Below are 18,131 nucleotides of genomic sequence, written 5' to 3'. Positions count from 1 at the left end.
CAGCCTTTTTGGGGTATAGGAGAAGTAACAAATTTAGGGCCCACTTATAAACTCAGTGACGCTGATGTTGCTCAGGAATAACGTCACCAAATACAATGGAATTATACCGGTGCAAAAGCAGAGTAAATGAGATCAGACTGAGGCCCACAGTTGGTTTAATTTATTGTATGTGCAAAAATTTTCTGCAGAATTTTAACATGAAAATTAGAATCACCTAATTTATTTATTTAAAAAATTAAAAAGTCTCCATGAGCTGCCCTCAACCCTGCCCCGAGCACCGACTCCGCAGCTCCCATTGGCCAGGAACCATGACCAATGGGAGCTGCGGGAGAAGTGCCTGCAAGCAGGGGCAGTGCGCTGAGCTACCTGGCTGCCCCTGAGCCTAGGAGCTGGACATGCCGGTCGCTTCCGGGAGCTGCTTGAGGTAAGCGCCACCCGGAGCCTGCACTCCTCACCTCCTCCCGCACCCTAACCCCCAGCCCTGAGCCTCCTCCCACACTCAAACTCCCTCCCAAAGCCCGCACCCCCTCCTACACCCCTTGCCTCAGCCCTGAGCTCCCTCCTGCACCCAAACTCCCTCCCAGAGCCCATACCCCCTCCTGTACCCCTGCCCCAACCCCCAGCCCAGAGCCCGCACCCCAACCCCCTGCCCCAGCCCGGTGAAAGTGATCGAGGTTGAGGGAGAGTAAGCAACAGAGGGATGGGGGATGGACTGAGCAGGGGTGGGGCCTCAGAGAAGGGGTGGGATGGGGCAAGACCTTGGGAAGGGGTGGGACAGGGGGCGGGGCAAGGGTGTTTGGGTTTGTGCAGTTAGACAGTTGGCAACCCTAAAATCATCCTGTAAGGTAGGTACGTACTATCAACCCAGTCAAACATTCAGTCTAGTTCAGACAGATGATCAGGAAACGTTGCTTAGCAATTCAAGCACAAGATTGTGGGGAGGGGAGAAAGAGCATGGAGCCAAGAGTTGGCTAAAGAGACAAAGATTAGAGAAAGGAAACAATAAAGTGAGAGAATCTGAAGGAATGTAGGGAAAACCGGGGGAAATGGGAGCAGAAATCAAGTGGGCTCAGCAAAAATGTGTAGAACCTCAAAGGTGAGCGTGATATGAGAGAAGACAGGAAAATATTCATGGAGGGGTGACATGGTCAGGACAAGAGGAGATGATGAATTTTACAGCCAACATCAGAATTAATATGAAGACAAAACCTGTCTATTAACTCCTCCTTTCCTGCCTTGGTCTTTCACCTGGGTTCCTCAGAACAGTGGACAAACATAAATTCCATGCAAGCTCTGTGGCAATCTAGGATCCTCAGCAATAGACTCTTGATGGCTGTTTGTGTCAGTTCTGGTCCTCATAAGATCAGGGCAGCTGTTTGGACAGGAAGGTGTTTGTGTTTGGTTTTGTCCCTTGGAGTTGGTTATGAAGAGGTGTGGGAATGGCAGAGTTGGAGACTGAAGCTGCTGTGTCTGAATCAAGTTGTGTCTCTAACTCTCTCCCCCTGGCATTGTGCCTAAACTGTGTATGGTAAGTGTCACTGTTGAGTACTGGGTTTATCCTTCTATTTCCGACCATATTTCAGTGTAGCTCTTGTATTATAAATTAGCATAAAATAGTTAGGCTGAGGTATTTGTGTTTGCTGTATAATCTTTGTTTTAAAAATTGTGGTACCTGCAATCTGAATATATTTTACAAAATAATAGTGCTTGGCATAATTCTTCCCTGGACGTTATGTGGCACCATTCTGGGTTCTGTCCACTGATGAGATGCCTTGTCAGCACCCAACTTAATTTGCCTCACCCCTTCAACATATTGTAATACCAAATTAGATCCCCTCTAGACTCCTTAGACTGACTTAGACCCAAACTCAGAGGTGAGTTTAAGTGAATCTCCAAGAATATAAAATCATGTAATTTACACCTTCTTCTGGCCTTCTCATTGTATGTATAAATTATATCCATTTAGAGTCTTAGAGAGAAATTAATCTCTGGTGTAACCCTGTTGAAGTCATTAAAGTCGCACAAGGGATGAATTTGGCATTTGTAGGCTTAGTTTGAATCTTTTGTTCGGTTAGATTCCCACCCACTCACTGATGTGTCTTAACCCTTAATCTCTCTTCTGAATTTTGCCCCACTCCCCAAGTCTGAGTGCAAGAGATTCTAAGATGATGTAATTCACATGTCAGAGGGGTCAGAAAAGAAGCAAGAAAAGCAACTAACAGGAGAGTGTAGAAATGTGTGAGCTGAAGTAGGCTTACTTTAATTTATCTTTTTCCGGCTCATTGGTGTGTAAATTACACCAAATTAATTACTCATTGGTCAGTTGATTTAAATAACTGTAATGGAGTCTAACTTACACCACCTAGTACATTACCCCTGACTCTGGCTCTGTGGTTGGAGAGTGTTTCTGTGTGTGTGTGTGAGAGAGAGAGAGAGAGATTGGGATACTAATGTGTTGGTGTTTAAGGAATTCTTATGGCAAATCTTACATATAATATGGATGGAGCCAGGACACCAGACCACTTGAGAAACAAAATAACACACTGGACACATGAATCAAGCGTCGTCTCTTTGATCAGTCCAGCAACATTCTGTAGTTGTCTTATTTACGTGGTATATTTTGTGTTCTTTGCCAGACTGTTTCTGGGAGCAGATGTGATTACCAATAGCACACCCACCAAAGAGCAGCCCAAATCTACTCCAAGTGGGAGCTCTGGTGAAAGCATGGATTCTGTCAGTGTATCATCGTGTGAGTCGAACCACTCTGAGGGTGAAGAAGTCTGCATCACCCCCATAGACACTCCTGATGAGCCTCAGAAAAAGGTACAGTGTAGACCCTTAGTTCAGAAGGCTTGCAGCATGAATACCCCTGATGAATAGTTGACCCTTCTAGTATAAGCAATAGCTGAAATTTCAGTTGCATTGCGCACTCATGTCTACTCTTATAACTGACCAAGGCACTACTTGCTTGGTCAGTATCCTTGGAAATGGGAGTATCCTTAAAAATAGATGTGATGAAAGTAGAAAAGATCCAGGTCAGGCTTTTTATACGATTCCTTTTATGAGCAGCTTTTGGGTGTTGCCAGATCTATAGCATGTACACAGGGGGAACCATTTTTAATTTCTTGGGATCAGCTTTTCTTGTGGGGTCTGGAGGGATTTTTAGGTAGTCATGTGGCCATGTAACAGCACTAGATCTGTCTCTCTCAACACACCAGTTGTGGGAGTGACAGAGCTGTCTGTAATGGCATGTTTATGCTGGGAGGTTATTGGCTTCCTGGCAGTTGGACCAACAGACTGAAGAGTGTGTGTGCAAATATCAGATTGCTTGCGGTATTCCCGAGGCCCAGCGGATAGGATAATGGCAGTGAGAGGAAGGGCCTAGAGGATTTCCATTCTCCCTTTTTTTAAAAACCAGGGGGGCAAAGCCTTGTGGAGGTGAATGGAACCAGCCACAAGCATTTCCTCCTGGAACTTCTCAGGTTGAATGAGCTCATCTGCACTTAGCCTTAGGGTGGTTGGTCTTTCTATTGATCCCCTGGTTCTGCTACAGAGTTGCCTCCAGTGGTTCAGCATGGTGAAAATGGCTATGTCCTCACTTCAGAAAAGGCAGGGTTTTTTACAGTGCAATAGCTCACCCGCATTAACTACACTTCTGTAAAACCCTGGAAGAGGAAGGTTCCTGTGGTTTTTACAGTGAGGGAGGTAGGTGAGGTCAACACTATCCCCCTGCTTGTGGTTGACCTCACCTAGTTCGCCATGCAGTAAAACTGCTGTGCTTTGTCTCCACTAGGATTTTACAGCAGGATAGCTAATGTGCATTTGTTATTCTGCTGTAAAACCACACCAGTTTTTGGCAATGAAGACAAAGCCTAAAGCACTGTGCAGGGGAAGCTGGGGACGTGTGGAAGTGGGTAGCCGCACTGACACAAAAAGGTGTGGGTAAATGATTCACAATAAGGTAGATTCTGCCCATACTGCAGGCCCTGGGGAGACTCCACCAATATGGCAGGAGGAGAGAAGAAAATATCAAAATGAGAAGCCAATCAGAGGGGAATTGGAGAAGGGAAAAACCAACAGTGAGGCCTTGTCTACACACACACTTGCACCGGTTTAATTAAACTGCTTCAGTCAAACTGGTGCAAGCGCCTCTGTGGACTCTCTTATTTCAGTGTAAGAGTCCTTTGAGTGATTGCACATGTGCATTCCACTCTTGTGTCTGTGCCCCCAGTGCACGGCCCTCGGAAACTTTTTCCCTCAGCGGCACCCATTGGGTGGCTCAAGCTCCCCCTGCTGCCGCATGCCACTGCATGCAAGTATAAAGGGCAGAGCTGCCCCTTGTCCTTCTTACGACCCATGATGGTCATTGGAACTCTGTTCTATACCAGAACAGTTATCCTCTTGGCCTTTATAAACATAGTCTGAGCGTGTGTATATACATATATATAGTTAGTCCTATTCTCACCCACCGCAATGCTTGTTAGACGTGACAGCAACTAATCAGAGAGAGTGTTAAGTGCACCAGGCTGCTACCCTCAAATCAAAGGCTGAGTTGCCAGTGAGGAAAAGGGTGTTTTGGGGATATTTGACTGTTTGTGTTTCACCTAATAAAAGAGCCTACTTCCCTTTGATATCTGCTGACGTACCCCTGCTGTTAGGAGCTTCTTCCTAAACCAGTTTCCGTCTGTAGTCTGGCATCCCACAACTTCCTTTGGTTTGTTGTATCTGCTGCCACCTGCTGGTCTGTTCTCCAAGGAGCAGCAGAAAACGAAAAGGGTATATAGTAGTGGAGTCCAGCAGCACCCATACCGGACAGGGTTGGCGGGTGGGAAGATTTTTAATGTGAATAGTAAATTGTCAGATTACTCCTTGCAGAGGTGAGAATGCCACTAAGAACTTTAGAAACCTGGCATAGATTTTACAGTAACTGAATTCCTGATTGTGCCTCTCTCGCCCCTCCCCCACCCCGGAAATGACAATTCCGTGGTCATGTTTCTAATTGTATGTTGTTTTTTCTTATTTTTTTTTTCATTACTTAGCTCTCTGAATCCTCCTCCTCTTGTTCCTCTATCCATTCCATGGACACGTCTTCCTCAGGGGTGTCATCTTTAACCAACACTATCTCACCCCCTCCTTCCTTAACCTCCAATCCCAAGATCCACAAGCGCTCCATCTCCGTCACATCCATTACCTCAGCAGTATTGCCTCCTGTTTACAACCAGCAGAATGAAGACATGTGCATCATCCGGATCAGCATAGAAGACAACAATGGCAATATGTACAAGAGTATCATGGTCAGTGATGTGGAAGAGCTAAATGTTTTTATTAGTACTGAGATGTTTTTGTTCAGGGTGACCAATTATATGCAAGGTCTCAGCCTTGGTGCAAATCAAAGCAGCTAAATTTTAAATGCTAAGGGCCACATCATGCCCTTGATTCTTGCATTCCAGTATTCACAGTATGTTCCATCTTCTGAACTCCCCCTGGGGTTTCAGTTGGCTCCAGTTCATTGCTTGTCCCAAATTGTTGTGTCATGCTAGTGGTAAATGTGCACTGCATTCCACTTTTAGCGGTAGCTGCATTTTAGTAGTGGACACTCCCACTGCTCCACACACCCATTACTCCCCCCACACACATCCCTCTTGAGTTTCAGTTCTTTTGAGTGAAAGATGTTATTTAAACAATACCTAGCACTTAGCTATATAGGGATCTCAAAGGGAATATAATTGTAAGGTGGTGTTATAATACAATATCCTTCTATCATATCAAATCTATTTCTAATGCATCCATCATTATGATATTTGGATTTTAATCATAATCTTTGTCCCAAATTCAAAGTTTTATTTGTATTTATTAGAATTAGTAGAAAAATCAAAATAAGTCTTGTGAAAATTTCAAACAGGGTTTTATTGTATGGGTTTTGGAAACTGATCTATTTTTAGTTTATCAAAATTTTCCCCAGAGATTTTCAACAACTGTAATAAAAACACTTTTTTCAGTATCAAAGACTAAAATTTTTAAAAATAAATATTTTTGATTTTGAAAAAATCTCATCACATGATTGAGCGGATGAGTCAAAACTGGCACTGGAAAGGAAGCCCTGAAGCTAGAAAACCAAAATGGCAAATGGAACCCCCCTCTCTCCCCAAATCATAAATAATTAAAAACAATAAAGGAAAATTGAGAATGAAAATTTTTAAAAAGGAAAAATACTGAGAATATAAGAATATTTTTCTGAAAATTTCATTGTGAAAAATGTTCAAATTTCATCCCAATTTTCTCCAAATGAAAAATGTTAACCAGTTCCGGTGTTAGTTTGGGGGATGGAAGATATAAATAACAAATTTTTATACTTGAGGTTTGAAACTCAAAGAAGGAATGTGGCAGGTTTCACTGAGATTGCATGTCCCAACTTTCTGCCTGGAAGGAATTTTTTTTTCTCAGTACCCCCCTGAAACTAGTGACTGTACAATGGAAGGTCTGACAAGCTGTTGAACTGAGCAGTGTTCCCTCTACAATGAAAACTACTAGCAAGTGTGCAGCAATGCTTTCATCCTATAGCTCCATTTGGAATCCCTCTCATCCAGGTATAGATGATCCTCTGTGAAACATTTCCATTTAAAGGGAAACTGTCAAGATATAAACCGTGGACCAGATGCGCAGCCGTGCAGCTGCTGCTGGCACAAAGTGGTAGCAAAGCTAATGGATCTAAGCAATGCTCTGATGGCACAGGATTGCTATAGTCGCTTCTTTATCACTCCCTCATTCCAGCTTGCAGCAGAGTGGTCATGATTGGGACTCTGTTATGTCCAGGGGATCCCAGTTGATGGAATGATCTCATACAGCTAGAGACATAGAAGAGAGCAGCCTTCATGGTGGTCTCTTATATCAGGGACTGACAAGACTTAGAGGCTCTAGGATTGGTGGCAGCATATACATCAAAGCATGTACAACAACACTTTGTAAATGTCACTATTGACGATGCTATCAGTAAAAACAACAAGGAGTACTTGTGGCACCTTAGAGACTAACACTAAAACCCACTTCATCAGATGCATGGAGTGGAAAATACAGTAGAGAGGTATAAATACACAGTACATGAAAAGATGGGAGTTGCCTTCCCAAGTGGGGGATCAGTGCTAACGAGCCAATTCAATTAAGGTGGAAGTGGGCTATTCTCAACAGTAGAATACCAAGGGAGGGAAAATCACTTTTGTAGTGGTAATGAGGCCAATGTAATCAGGATGGCCCATTTCAAACAGTTGACAAGAAGGTGTGAGTATCAGCAGGGGGAAATTAGTTTTGTCAACTGTTTGAAATGGGCCACCCTGATTACATTGGCCTCATTACCACTACAGACCAACCCGGCTACCACTCTGAAACCTGATGCTATCAGTGTTTCTCTGGACTGGGCCATTTTCCTATGTTGACTTCTTTACATACCTCACTTATGCCTCACCCACAAGCCATGGAACAAACACTCCATGTATTTATTTATATATATTTTGAATGGGTGAACCAAATAAATATTTTGCAACTTGCAGGACACCTTTTTTTAAAGGAATTGATCCCTCAGGTGCTGCAAAGAACAGTGAACTATGGGCCTGAACCAAATCTCACTGAAGACTATAGGAATTTTTCTACTGATTTCAGAGTGCTTCAGATGAGGCCTAGATTCATAGATTCTAGGACTGGAAGGGACCTCGAGAGATCATCGAGTCCAGTCCCCTGTTCTCATGGCAGGACCAAATACTGTTAATTCAGTTAGTTCAGAACAAGTGACACTTCCACGGCAGACTGCAAACTAGGTACAAGGCCAAAAAATCTTCACAAGATTTCAAAGCAAGTATTTACCCGCTTAGATTCCAAATTAATTGTTGCCTATGAGCAACAGATGGAGAAATTATTTATGTGGAAATTTTAAGCCTAGTACAAATGACACCTCATCTCTCAACACATTTGCTCAAGGGAGCTGTTATTTACTGATCTCTCAGTTGATGCAGTATCTATCTTCCTGCATAAAACAAATTATTTAAAAAAAGTCATAAGTAACACATTTTAGTGCCCACCAATAGCTACTATCTAATTCCTAAGAGGCAATAGTTTCTTAGTGCTTTGGGAAACTCACCCCTAGACCCAGTGATGCAGTCAAAGCAGACTTTTATACATCAATTACAATGTTTAGATAATAAGTAAAGTGAAGAAGAAAAAATCCTCATTGCAAAATTCTTTTTCCAGTTGACTAGCCAAGACAAGACTCCGGCTGTCATTCAGAGAGCTATGTCAAAACACAACCTGGAGGCTGACCCAGTCGAGGATTATGAACTTGTTCAGGTCATCGCTGAGGACAAAGGTAAGAAAACACCAATACTTGCTGCTTAAAAAGTTCTTCAGATTTTGCAGGAAGAAAGTGAATACGAAGCAACTTCAGAAACACAGTGGATTTTTCTTCAGTCAGTCAGTTTCGGTAGATCTGTGATTGCTTCATTGATCACTACAGGCCTGTCCTCCACTTTGGACATGAGCAAGTGCAGAATGGGAGGACGTACAATCCGAGATCCCAGCTTCAGAGTGTAAAGAGACATGAAGTTAGGGCCATACGGGAATGAACAAAGAGCTGGGAGTGTAGCATGCAGATTCCATGCTGCCAAAAAGTCACAGGGAACACCTGGCCATTTCCCTGAGATCTCGGGACATATGATTTGCCTAGCTGCATACTCCTCCCAGCCTGCCCCTGCACTGACAGCATGGCAGTTTCCCATTAGCTGGATCCACCATCTATGTGTTCCCACCCTCTTCAATGGCATGTGCAAGCCACCACGGGGAAGTTTGTCCTGCCTTGAACAGCAGTGGTCTCTGCAGCAATTTGCAATGAAAATTCTCTTGCAGTACAGCACAGAGAGCAGCTGCTCCCTGTCTCCCCCTCACTCAGCCAGGCCTGATTCCTTTTTATCCACAGAGCATTGAACACAGAGGGTTAGCGTGCAGGTATTTCCTCGCCCTGCACCCTCACCTTCTGGCTGTCTGATTTCACTATCCTTTGAGTCCCTACCATGGTACAGAGTGGAGTGAAGCAGAGCCTCACTGCCTCCCTATATAATACAGATCCATGAAGTAGCCAGCATGACTAGGCACGTGCAAAGCAACGCCTCCATGCAGGAACACAAGAGTTGCCACACTCAAACAGACTATCTGGAGGTCTGTCTAGTCTACTATCCTGGCTCTCACAGTGGCCAGTACTAGATGCTTTTAGCCTGCCTAAATTCCCAGCAGTTTAAAAGGGGCACAATATACTTTACTTCCTGTTCTTAACTGCTGTGCATTATGGCTGCACACTGTTAAATAGATGTGCTTCACCCCAAACAAGGCTACGCTTCAGTGATCACTGAAATGATTCCTCTACTGCAGGGGTAGGCAACCTATGGCATGCGTGCCAAAGGCAGCATGCAAGCTGATTTTCAGTGGCACTCACACTGCCCGGGTCCTGGCCACCGGTCCAGGGGGAGTCTGCATTTTAATTTAATTTTAAATTGAAGCTTCGTAAACATTTTAAAAACCTTATTTACTTTACATACAACAATAGTTTAGTTATATATTATAGACTTATAGAAAGAGACCTTCTAAAAACGTTAAACATTAAAATGTATTACTGGCACGCGAAACCTTAAATTAGAGTGAATAAATGAAGACTGGGCAAACCACTTCTGAAAGGTTGCCGACCCCTGCTCTACTGTATGCAGTTTGTGAATCTATTGGTAAAGCATATTAAGATCCTTTTCCATATAAGATCATTATTATGTATTATTACTAGAGTTAAAGATCAGGTGGCTAAAGCATAGTTTAGAGTCACTATAGGGATGATGTAAAAATGGTTTTTATACCTTTGTGCTTAGACCCTGATCAAGCAAGGTACTAGGTATGTGCCTAAATTTGAAGCATGTTATTCCACTGGTGTCCACTTAATGCCCCTACTAGCTCTCTATGAATTCTGTCCTATTAATGTGCTGAATTAAAAGTAAGGTGTTACTCCTGTAATCCCTGGAAGCCCATTCAGGTGCAGAACAAATTGGATTCTCTTCTGCCTAATGAATCCTCTACAAACTTGTCATCTAAGCTCTGGTTCTGAATCCTTATTCTGGGCGATGGATGTAAGAGGCAGAAAGAACCCAGCCAGGTTTGTCAGATGCCAGGTGGAGTTCTAGGTCTGGTAGTTAGAAAAGGCTTGTTTGAACCTATAAATTGGGCTGATTTGAACTGCTACCGAAGGATAATGACCCACGATGTGGGTGCTGTGCTCTCACATTTCTAACCATGACCTCCATGTCAGGAAATCACTATATTAGCAAAGCTCTGCCTCATTCCCCAGGATCAGTCAGTCATGCTATGCAGACCCAAGGATGTATACCAGACATGAAAAAGCAGCTCTCTCTGAGAGCCTTTTCATTAGTATCTGTTGGAGGCATTCCTGCCCGCCGCTTCCTCCCTGCCCAGGGCAAACCTCGTGGGACACTTCATGACTATGCAAAAGAGGGAATTATTTATTTAGGGCTGTGAAATTGCATTTAGTCTCAGCTGCTGCAGAGATTCCTTGAGCTGCCACGCAGGGAAGCTATTTATTGATAGTCTACTAGCCAGATTTATAAAGGGGTCTTGTTAATGAGTTAGGGTAACCCATCAGCTAGAAAAATGTCATTGCTATCACAGCCTAGGCACATATCTGGTGATCGTCAACAGGGCGGCTGTAGATGGTGGAAGTGGTGCTGTTTTTCTGTATCACGTAATGTATAAACATTTTCAGGCATCCAATCAAAAAAAATTGTTAAATCGCAAAAAGGGCCATAACTCGAAGAAACATAGTCTGATTTTGACCAAAATTGGCAGATAGCTGCATTATCAATTGTATTTAGAAGCTATGTACTTAAAGTAGTACTGTTTTGGAAAAATTGGGAAATATTTAGCCCCATGTGATATACTTTATGCATTTTCACATACTTTTTTGCCATTGGTTAAAGCAAAAGTCTGTAGTCATACGACAGTATGAGCTTGTTTGTACCATGTAATTTATCAAAATAATTGTCATTCTTTGTAGCATGGATTGATTTGAGGGGGAAAAATTGCTATTTTACATTTTATGAATATTGGCTACTGTCCAATAACTCCTTCACAGGCAACTGATGTTAACACAGTGCACACCATGATGAAATATTTTCAGAATATGTTCCACTCTCTGAGCCAAAACTGGACCTGTGTCGTGTATGGTGAAGCAATCTACTGCAAAGCACTGTTGATTAAATGGAGGAATCAAAACAGATTTGACAATGACCACCTTAAGATGGGGGGCATTCATCATGCAGCAAATTTCATGGGTGATACAGCGTCTATGGTGCTTCAGCCATGCTCTAAGAGGGAAGGCATATAGCCATGGCATTAGAATCCATAAACTTATGAATGAGGCGATGACTTGCTTGAAGTAGGTGGCACTTGGCAATTCCATGAACATTGATGTTCTCCCAGAAGATAAGAAGAGACACATCTTGGAGAAGGCTCGAACACACGTTGAAGCTTTTGAAGATGTGGAGCCAGGCACACTGAGAAAACAGATTGGAAGCACAGAATGCTCTGGCAGACTTGATGAACAGCTCCCAAGCATTGCACCAGCTCATGGACACTTACTTTACCAAAGGGAAAAACTGTTCAGATACATTTCCATCCTGGGAAAACTAGGTAACACATTGCTCCCAACCACTGATGGATTACATAGCAGCAAAGAGAGGCAATAACAAGTCCATGGAGCTTGAGACATTTGCAGAGATGATCCCACTGTGACAGTGTGGTCATATGAAATATGCCAGATGGGTTGTGTAAGTGTTAGCAGAAGCCAGATCTCTGGAGGAGGAAGAGAAGCCACATATATATCATGCCCTAGCAGATAGTCAGGAAGCAAGGTACCAGACTGCCAGACTCTTCAGTGGGGTACTTACACCGTGACATGGCTATTGAGCAATCTCTGAACAAGGACTGTAGGAATCATCAGCATCTTTGCACAAAAGATACGGCTCTGACCAAGGATTACCTGACTGCACGTTTTAAGGCAGCTGTAACAGCTGTGACAAAACAAAGGTGTGGAATTCAGCCTTCGATCTCCACAAATAAACGACTACAAAACCCATGGCTGCAGATGAAATTGTTGTCCAAAGTATCAAAAAGTGACTGAAAGAATGACAAATCCGTTTAGCATTGAACCTGGAACAAGCCCACACAACAGTCACTTGTGAATGTTGCAACATCTACTGTGGGCCCACCTGAAAGTGCAGAAGGTTTGTGCATGATGAGAGAGACTGGCACGCGATAAATGAAGCTGTTCGTAACCAGGAGGCTGCAAAAGGGCGAGGGAGACCTCTTTGAGCTCATAGAAAGGCATAATCACAAAGAATTTGGTAGTCTCAACAAAACAATCAAACAAAAGAAGAAGCAGTCAGCACAAGCGATAACTATTGATTGTCAAAAAGAACAGGAGTACTTGTGGCACCTTAGAGACTAACAAAACTAAGGTGCTACAAGTACTCCTGTTCTTTTTGCGGATACAGACTAACACGGCTGCTACTCTGAAACCTATTGATCGTCAGATATTCAGCAAGCTGACAGGTTTTTTGCCCAATCCAGAGATGTTGATATACAGGGTCTGATGACATGTGAGCTGGCACCTGTCCCACTTTCCCTCTTCAACTTGGGTGGATCTCTAAGAAAGACTCAAAAGAGCAACATACTGTCTTGACTGGAGAAAAATCTGTCAATGGTTGAGCTACCAGCATCTGATGAGCGAACGTCAGCTATTCTTGAACTCGGGATGCTTCTGCTGATGGTGTGCAATGATACTGCCAAGTGCAAAACTACTGGGGAGCTGTCTGATCAGCTGCTGCACACTATCCTCAGACTGCAATGTCCATACACTGCTATTGTGGGGGACAATTATGCAAATGAAGAATCAATCAAATCTGGTGAGAGAGCCCATAGGGGAAATATCCAAATGCAAGACGTTCGGAGCCCCTACTCTGTTCACACCATTACCAAAGCAACGCTTGCAGATGATATCAAATTCAAAAAATAAATCTAACATTGCAAACTTTCTTCTCAGTGACTGAATTGTGGAGTGTGAACAGAGATTGTCACCTGGTCGTTACATATAATGTCATTTATAAACTTGCTCCCAGTACCTACAGCATGAGCAGTTTTCAGGGCAAAGAGCAGATATGCTCAAGATGATATGACAGTCTAGAAGGGTTAGTTAACAAAGAACTGAGCAGTAGCTGAATCAAATAGTCCTTGCTCAGGATCACTAGCAAGATTTGAAGGTAGGTACCTGAGGTCCAACCCAATTACAGCTTTTTCAGAATCAGCAGCCTCTGGCTAACAGGTATCTTTATTGTACTGTAGTACAATCAGCAAGCATCTCTGGCTAATGTGTGCTACAAGTTTTTGCTAAGAACATCAAAACAAGTGAGAAACTGCCATCACCTTCAGGCAGCACCTGAAATGTGTAAATTATAATTCATAGACAGGAAATCATGCAACAGTTCAGTATCTTTAGGTGGCCACTGTCAACAGATGGGTGATGGATAGCATGGGACATCTTGTTCCTCAAATGTTGGTTCTGCCACCTGATCCAGAAACCATCTTTGCCTTTATGCAGCATAGCTGGGAAAATATCTGTGCAACAAAGAGATGCAAATACCACCACGAAGATTTGGTGTGCTGCAGTGCACTCAGTTGTGACAGTGACGAGTGTAGCAGAAGAGCACTGAATACATCAGAGACAGATTCCGAGGGGGAGTGGAAATGGTTCAGCTATCTGCAAATTACTGAGACTGTTTTTGAGAATAAATATAGCTCTGGGGAGTGTTGTATTAGACATTCGGTAGGTCATAGTTATATGTAGGCGTTATATAAGAGTATACGGTTATACTTGGTTATTTACACAATATATTCACATAAGATATTCTATAGTCCTTCTACTACGAATCATTACTGTTGTAGAAGTAGTTTACATGTATTGTCACTGCATTCAGTGATAGTAAGATGATCATTACAGTTGTACCACGTGTGCTTTAGGCTTATGTCTGGCCGAGTAGCTAATGTAAAAAATATGTTTTGTAATTAAGGGGTAGGGGGGCTTAGTATCTGCATAGATTCATAAAAATAGCAGACAAAACAAATCTTTGCTCACATCAGTCCATTCTATAAATGATGACAGATGTTTTGAGGTATTACATGGCACAAACAAGCTCTTGCTATCATGCGACTACAGGCTTTTACTCTAACTGAAGGCAAAAAAGTACAGGAAAATGCACACATGTTATCAGGGGCTAAATATGTCCCAAACTTCCCAAAGCAGTACTATTTTGAGGGCATTGGTGCATTATCAATTTATTTAGAAGCTTTCTGCCAATTTTGGTCAAAATTAAAATCTGCGTTATGGCCCTTTTTGTGATTTTCATGACTTTTTTTCCAATTGGATGCTGATAACATTTAAACATTATGGCATATAGGAAAACAGCTCCACTTACAACATCTACATCCACGCTGGTGTGATGACCACCACATATGTGCCTAACAGGGGGTAGCAATGACATGGTTACCTCTTAGTGTCCAAAACAGGTGTGGGCTGGTAGACTATGAGAAAAAGTCCCTAACGTAGTCCGCCTGGAAACCTTTCTTTCCTATTAATATATTTTACAGTGACACCTCACTGGTTCTCTTTTCCGGTAGGTCTCCCTACCGTGAAATGCATTAGTGGTGGTCGTATGTGTTGGGAGTGGCAACAGCTGGAGGTGATGCAGTGCTCACCCTGAGAAATACAGTTTCAATAGTCAGACAGAACTGCAGTGGGAGAGCCAGGCCCAGAACCTACAAACCACTTATGCACGTGCTTTGCTTTACTCATCTAATGTTTGCAGGATTAGGGCTTAAGAGTGTCTGGGGTTTTATTTTATTTTTTTGCGGGGGCTGAGGGCAGGGGGGCAGGGAGTCTATCAAAATCACTGAACACGTCTGCAGTGGGAACGGGGTTGTTACAGCTTCACATAAAAGGTAAAGCCAAATTCTATTAATAAAAACACCAAAGACATGCCCACACCCAAAGCCTACCAAACCACACACATCAAAATGCACTAAAAGCACATTAAGATTGCAAGGACAAGCACTTGACAGTTAGGAAATGTCAGACTTACAGTTTCCTATGCTGCAACCCTAATTCAGACCCCTTGCTCATCTGCATTATGCTAGTCTTTAATTACATGATCACGTTCTATTTCTCCCCCCCCCTCTCCCCCCACTGGAGTCTGAATTATAGTTCCATGGGCAACTAGTAAATGCCAGTTTTACAACTTTCAAGGGCTTGACTTTGCAACCTAAATAATGTTTTTTAATTTAGTTTTTTGTCACCATAACATGTCCCTGTTCACAAGGGGAAAGTCTGAGAGGACAAAATGCACAGCTGCCAAATCAGAGTCGCATGTGGGCATTGCAGCCAGATGCCGACATGAGATTTCTTTTCATGCTAGTAACTGTAGAATCAATACTATAGCACATCACCACTGACTTTGTTTCCTCTCTTTGCAGAGTTAGTCATCCCCGACAGTGCTAATGTATTTTATGCCATGAACAGCCAAGTGAACTTTGACTTCATCCTACGGAAAAAAAACTCCCTTGATGGGCAAGTGAAGATGCGGAGCCGATCTAGTTTGACACTTCCCAGAACTGCCAAAAGGGGGTGCTGGACTAACAGACAGAGCAAAATCACACTTTGAAGAGAATGAGCTAACACAAAGGAGATTTGGTTTAGAGAAAAGAAAAGACCTTTGATACCATCCAGTATTACAAAGTCACGGAAGATGAAGGTGTCAGTGTTTGACTTTGGAAAGATTTGAGACTGGAATGCAAAGTGTGCATTCACTATAGATACAGATAGAGATGAACATCGAGAGAGAGAGAGAGAGATTTATGGGACAGTCACTATGGAAATATATTTTGCACATTGGCCTAGGAAGGTGAGGTCACATATACAGGGAAAAATGGAATTGCCAACCAATCTTGTCTTAAGAATTCCACATAAGCTAAATCTCCTCCTTGGAAAACAGATTCTCCTTTGTGCCAGTATTACCTAGAACAAGAACTTTAAATTTATTTTTATACATTGGAGAAGAAAACTGTTGCAATTAAATTCCACCTGAATCAAGCAGGAGGATCTGAGCAGCCGTCAGCTGAATGATAACACCGATTTCCAAAGGGTGTGGATGAGTTGATGGCTGCTAGTTCCTCACCCTGTCTGACAAGTGTTGCCTCCAGGAGGCTTTCATGTCTGTGAAGAAGAAAGGAGGGTTGAGCCCCTCCCAAAACCCTAGTCTAGAGACACAAGGAAGAATTCAATTGTGTGCACGTAGGTTGGTTTCACAGAACTGACAAACATTTTTTGCAGTTGTTCAAAGCCAGAAAATACATTTTGGGGTTTTTCCAAAGAACATTAAGAAAATGGGCCATGGTTGCTTTTGGATGAATGTCATGTTTTGTTAATGAGCAAGGCAAGGAAACTCAACCAACGTTACTTCTCTGGACCTTGTTCACATCTTAATGCCACTACAGTGTGTTCTTCCTTAGGCTTACCTAATCTGTTTAACAGGAATCAAGGCCTTTTGCATGTACAGTTGCAAGTTCTCCAAATTCACTGATGTACCTCGTTGTAATGTGCAATCCCTCTTCAGGTGCAGAACTCTACATTAATCCACATTGATTCAGTGAGAGGCAACTATATTATTTTGTGTTTTAAAAGTGGCATAAGACAGACATGTTTATTATTCAGTGCCCAAAATTACCACAGATCTTATAAACTTGTAGCATTATTATACATAATCTTCAACCACCACCCTCTCTTATATGCTTCTATTAACTGAATAGTTTCCTGACATGGTACATCCTTCCAGATGGAATAGAGAATTTAACCTTCTGAAAAGGCTCCCATAGCTGCTATTCTCTGTGAAACTTTAAATGACGCATTTCTTAACTCGAAGATACAAGTCTCCCTTCAGAACACATGCATAATTAAAAGGTCACATAAAAGATTTTAATTGAAAGCCATAAATGACACATTGGATTGTAAGCAACACTCACAGAACAGATTGTCTTTTCAGAATACTAAAGTTGGTTAAAATTAACTCAGATCTTGAATTTTATACAAGTCTGGAGCATGTTTTACCAGTTCTGTAGCACTGATTGTCAAAGCTGGGCCTAGATTCCATTACCAAATAGCCATGATGTACCAATAAATGTCTTAAATGGTGTTGGGTCTTTACTATGTAAAGAATTATTCCCATTTAAAAGCCAGCTCATTCTCTACGGTTTGGGTATCTTAAATCCAAGTTGTATTTTTGTTTTGGGGATGAATAGATCCAGTTTTGAACTGAGCCTTAGATGTGTCTAGCGTTAGGTCAGGTTTACAACAGAACTAAAGTTCGGTTTCCTTTGTAGTTCAGTAAAGGCAATGCATGAATGTGTTGGTGAGTTTTACACTGTCTATACAGTATGGCATATAAAGCATAGCCCCTCACCCACACAATATATAGAACTACAAAATCTGGATTTTATATTGCCAAGGTTATGTTGTTGAACATGTCTTTTCCTTTCTTACAGGGAAAGAAATTGCTGTTGGATAAAACTGGTTTCATTTATTTAAGATGGGCAGTTTTAGAAGTAATTTCTCATGAACAAAATGTTTTTGTGATTCTCCTTCTGCTGATTCTTCATCAACCCTCTGGTTTTAGCTGCCATTAATATTTCACTGAAATCAGACCATTGGGCATTAGCTTGTGTGTGTTACCTAGCTGGCCCTGGAATGTTCAGCAGCTGTTAAGGATCTAGATCAGACATCCATAGCACAGTGGAGAAACAAATCATTTGAAAGAGAACAATCTAAAAAGGCTTTTCGGACAATTCAACTGCTGAATGACACCAGCGCGTATATTCGGTACTCAAGAGCTGCTTGGAATATTCTTGTCAAAAATTTTGACAGAAATGGGGAAAACATACATGTTCATGATTTATTTCTTCTTCCTTTTTTCCACCCAGCGTGATAGCTGTTT

General features: G+C 42.3%; 1 protein-coding gene across 13 annotated transcripts in view; it reads left to right on the top strand.

The window, feature by feature from the left end:
- RGL1 (ral guanine nucleotide dissociation stimulator like 1) overlaps positions 1-17,332 on the top strand; it is a 154,259-nt gene extending 136,927 nt beyond the window's left edge. For all 13 annotated transcript variants that reach the window (XM_065554471.1, XM_065554470.1, XM_065554466.1 and 10 more), the window contains 4 exons: positions 2,637-2,823; positions 5,040-5,294; positions 8,239-8,353; positions 15,619-17,332. In XM_065554471.1, the coding sequence (XP_065410543.1) occupies positions 2,637-2,823; positions 5,040-5,294; positions 8,239-8,353; positions 15,619-15,806 (745 nt within the window). In that variant the 3' untranslated portion in view covers positions 15,807-17,332. The remainder of the gene's footprint in view (positions 1-2,636; positions 2,824-5,039; positions 5,295-8,238; positions 8,354-15,618) is intronic.
- The last annotated feature ends 799 nt before the right edge of the window (positions 17,333-18,131 follow it).

This window comes from Chrysemys picta, chromosome 8 (assembly GCF_011386835.1).
Source record: "Chrysemys picta bellii isolate R12L10 chromosome 8, ASM1138683v2, whole genome shotgun sequence".
Classification (NCBI taxonomy): Eukaryota; Metazoa; Chordata; order Testudines; family Emydidae; genus Chrysemys; species Chrysemys picta.
This window is presented reverse-complemented; position numbering and strand designations above follow the sequence as displayed.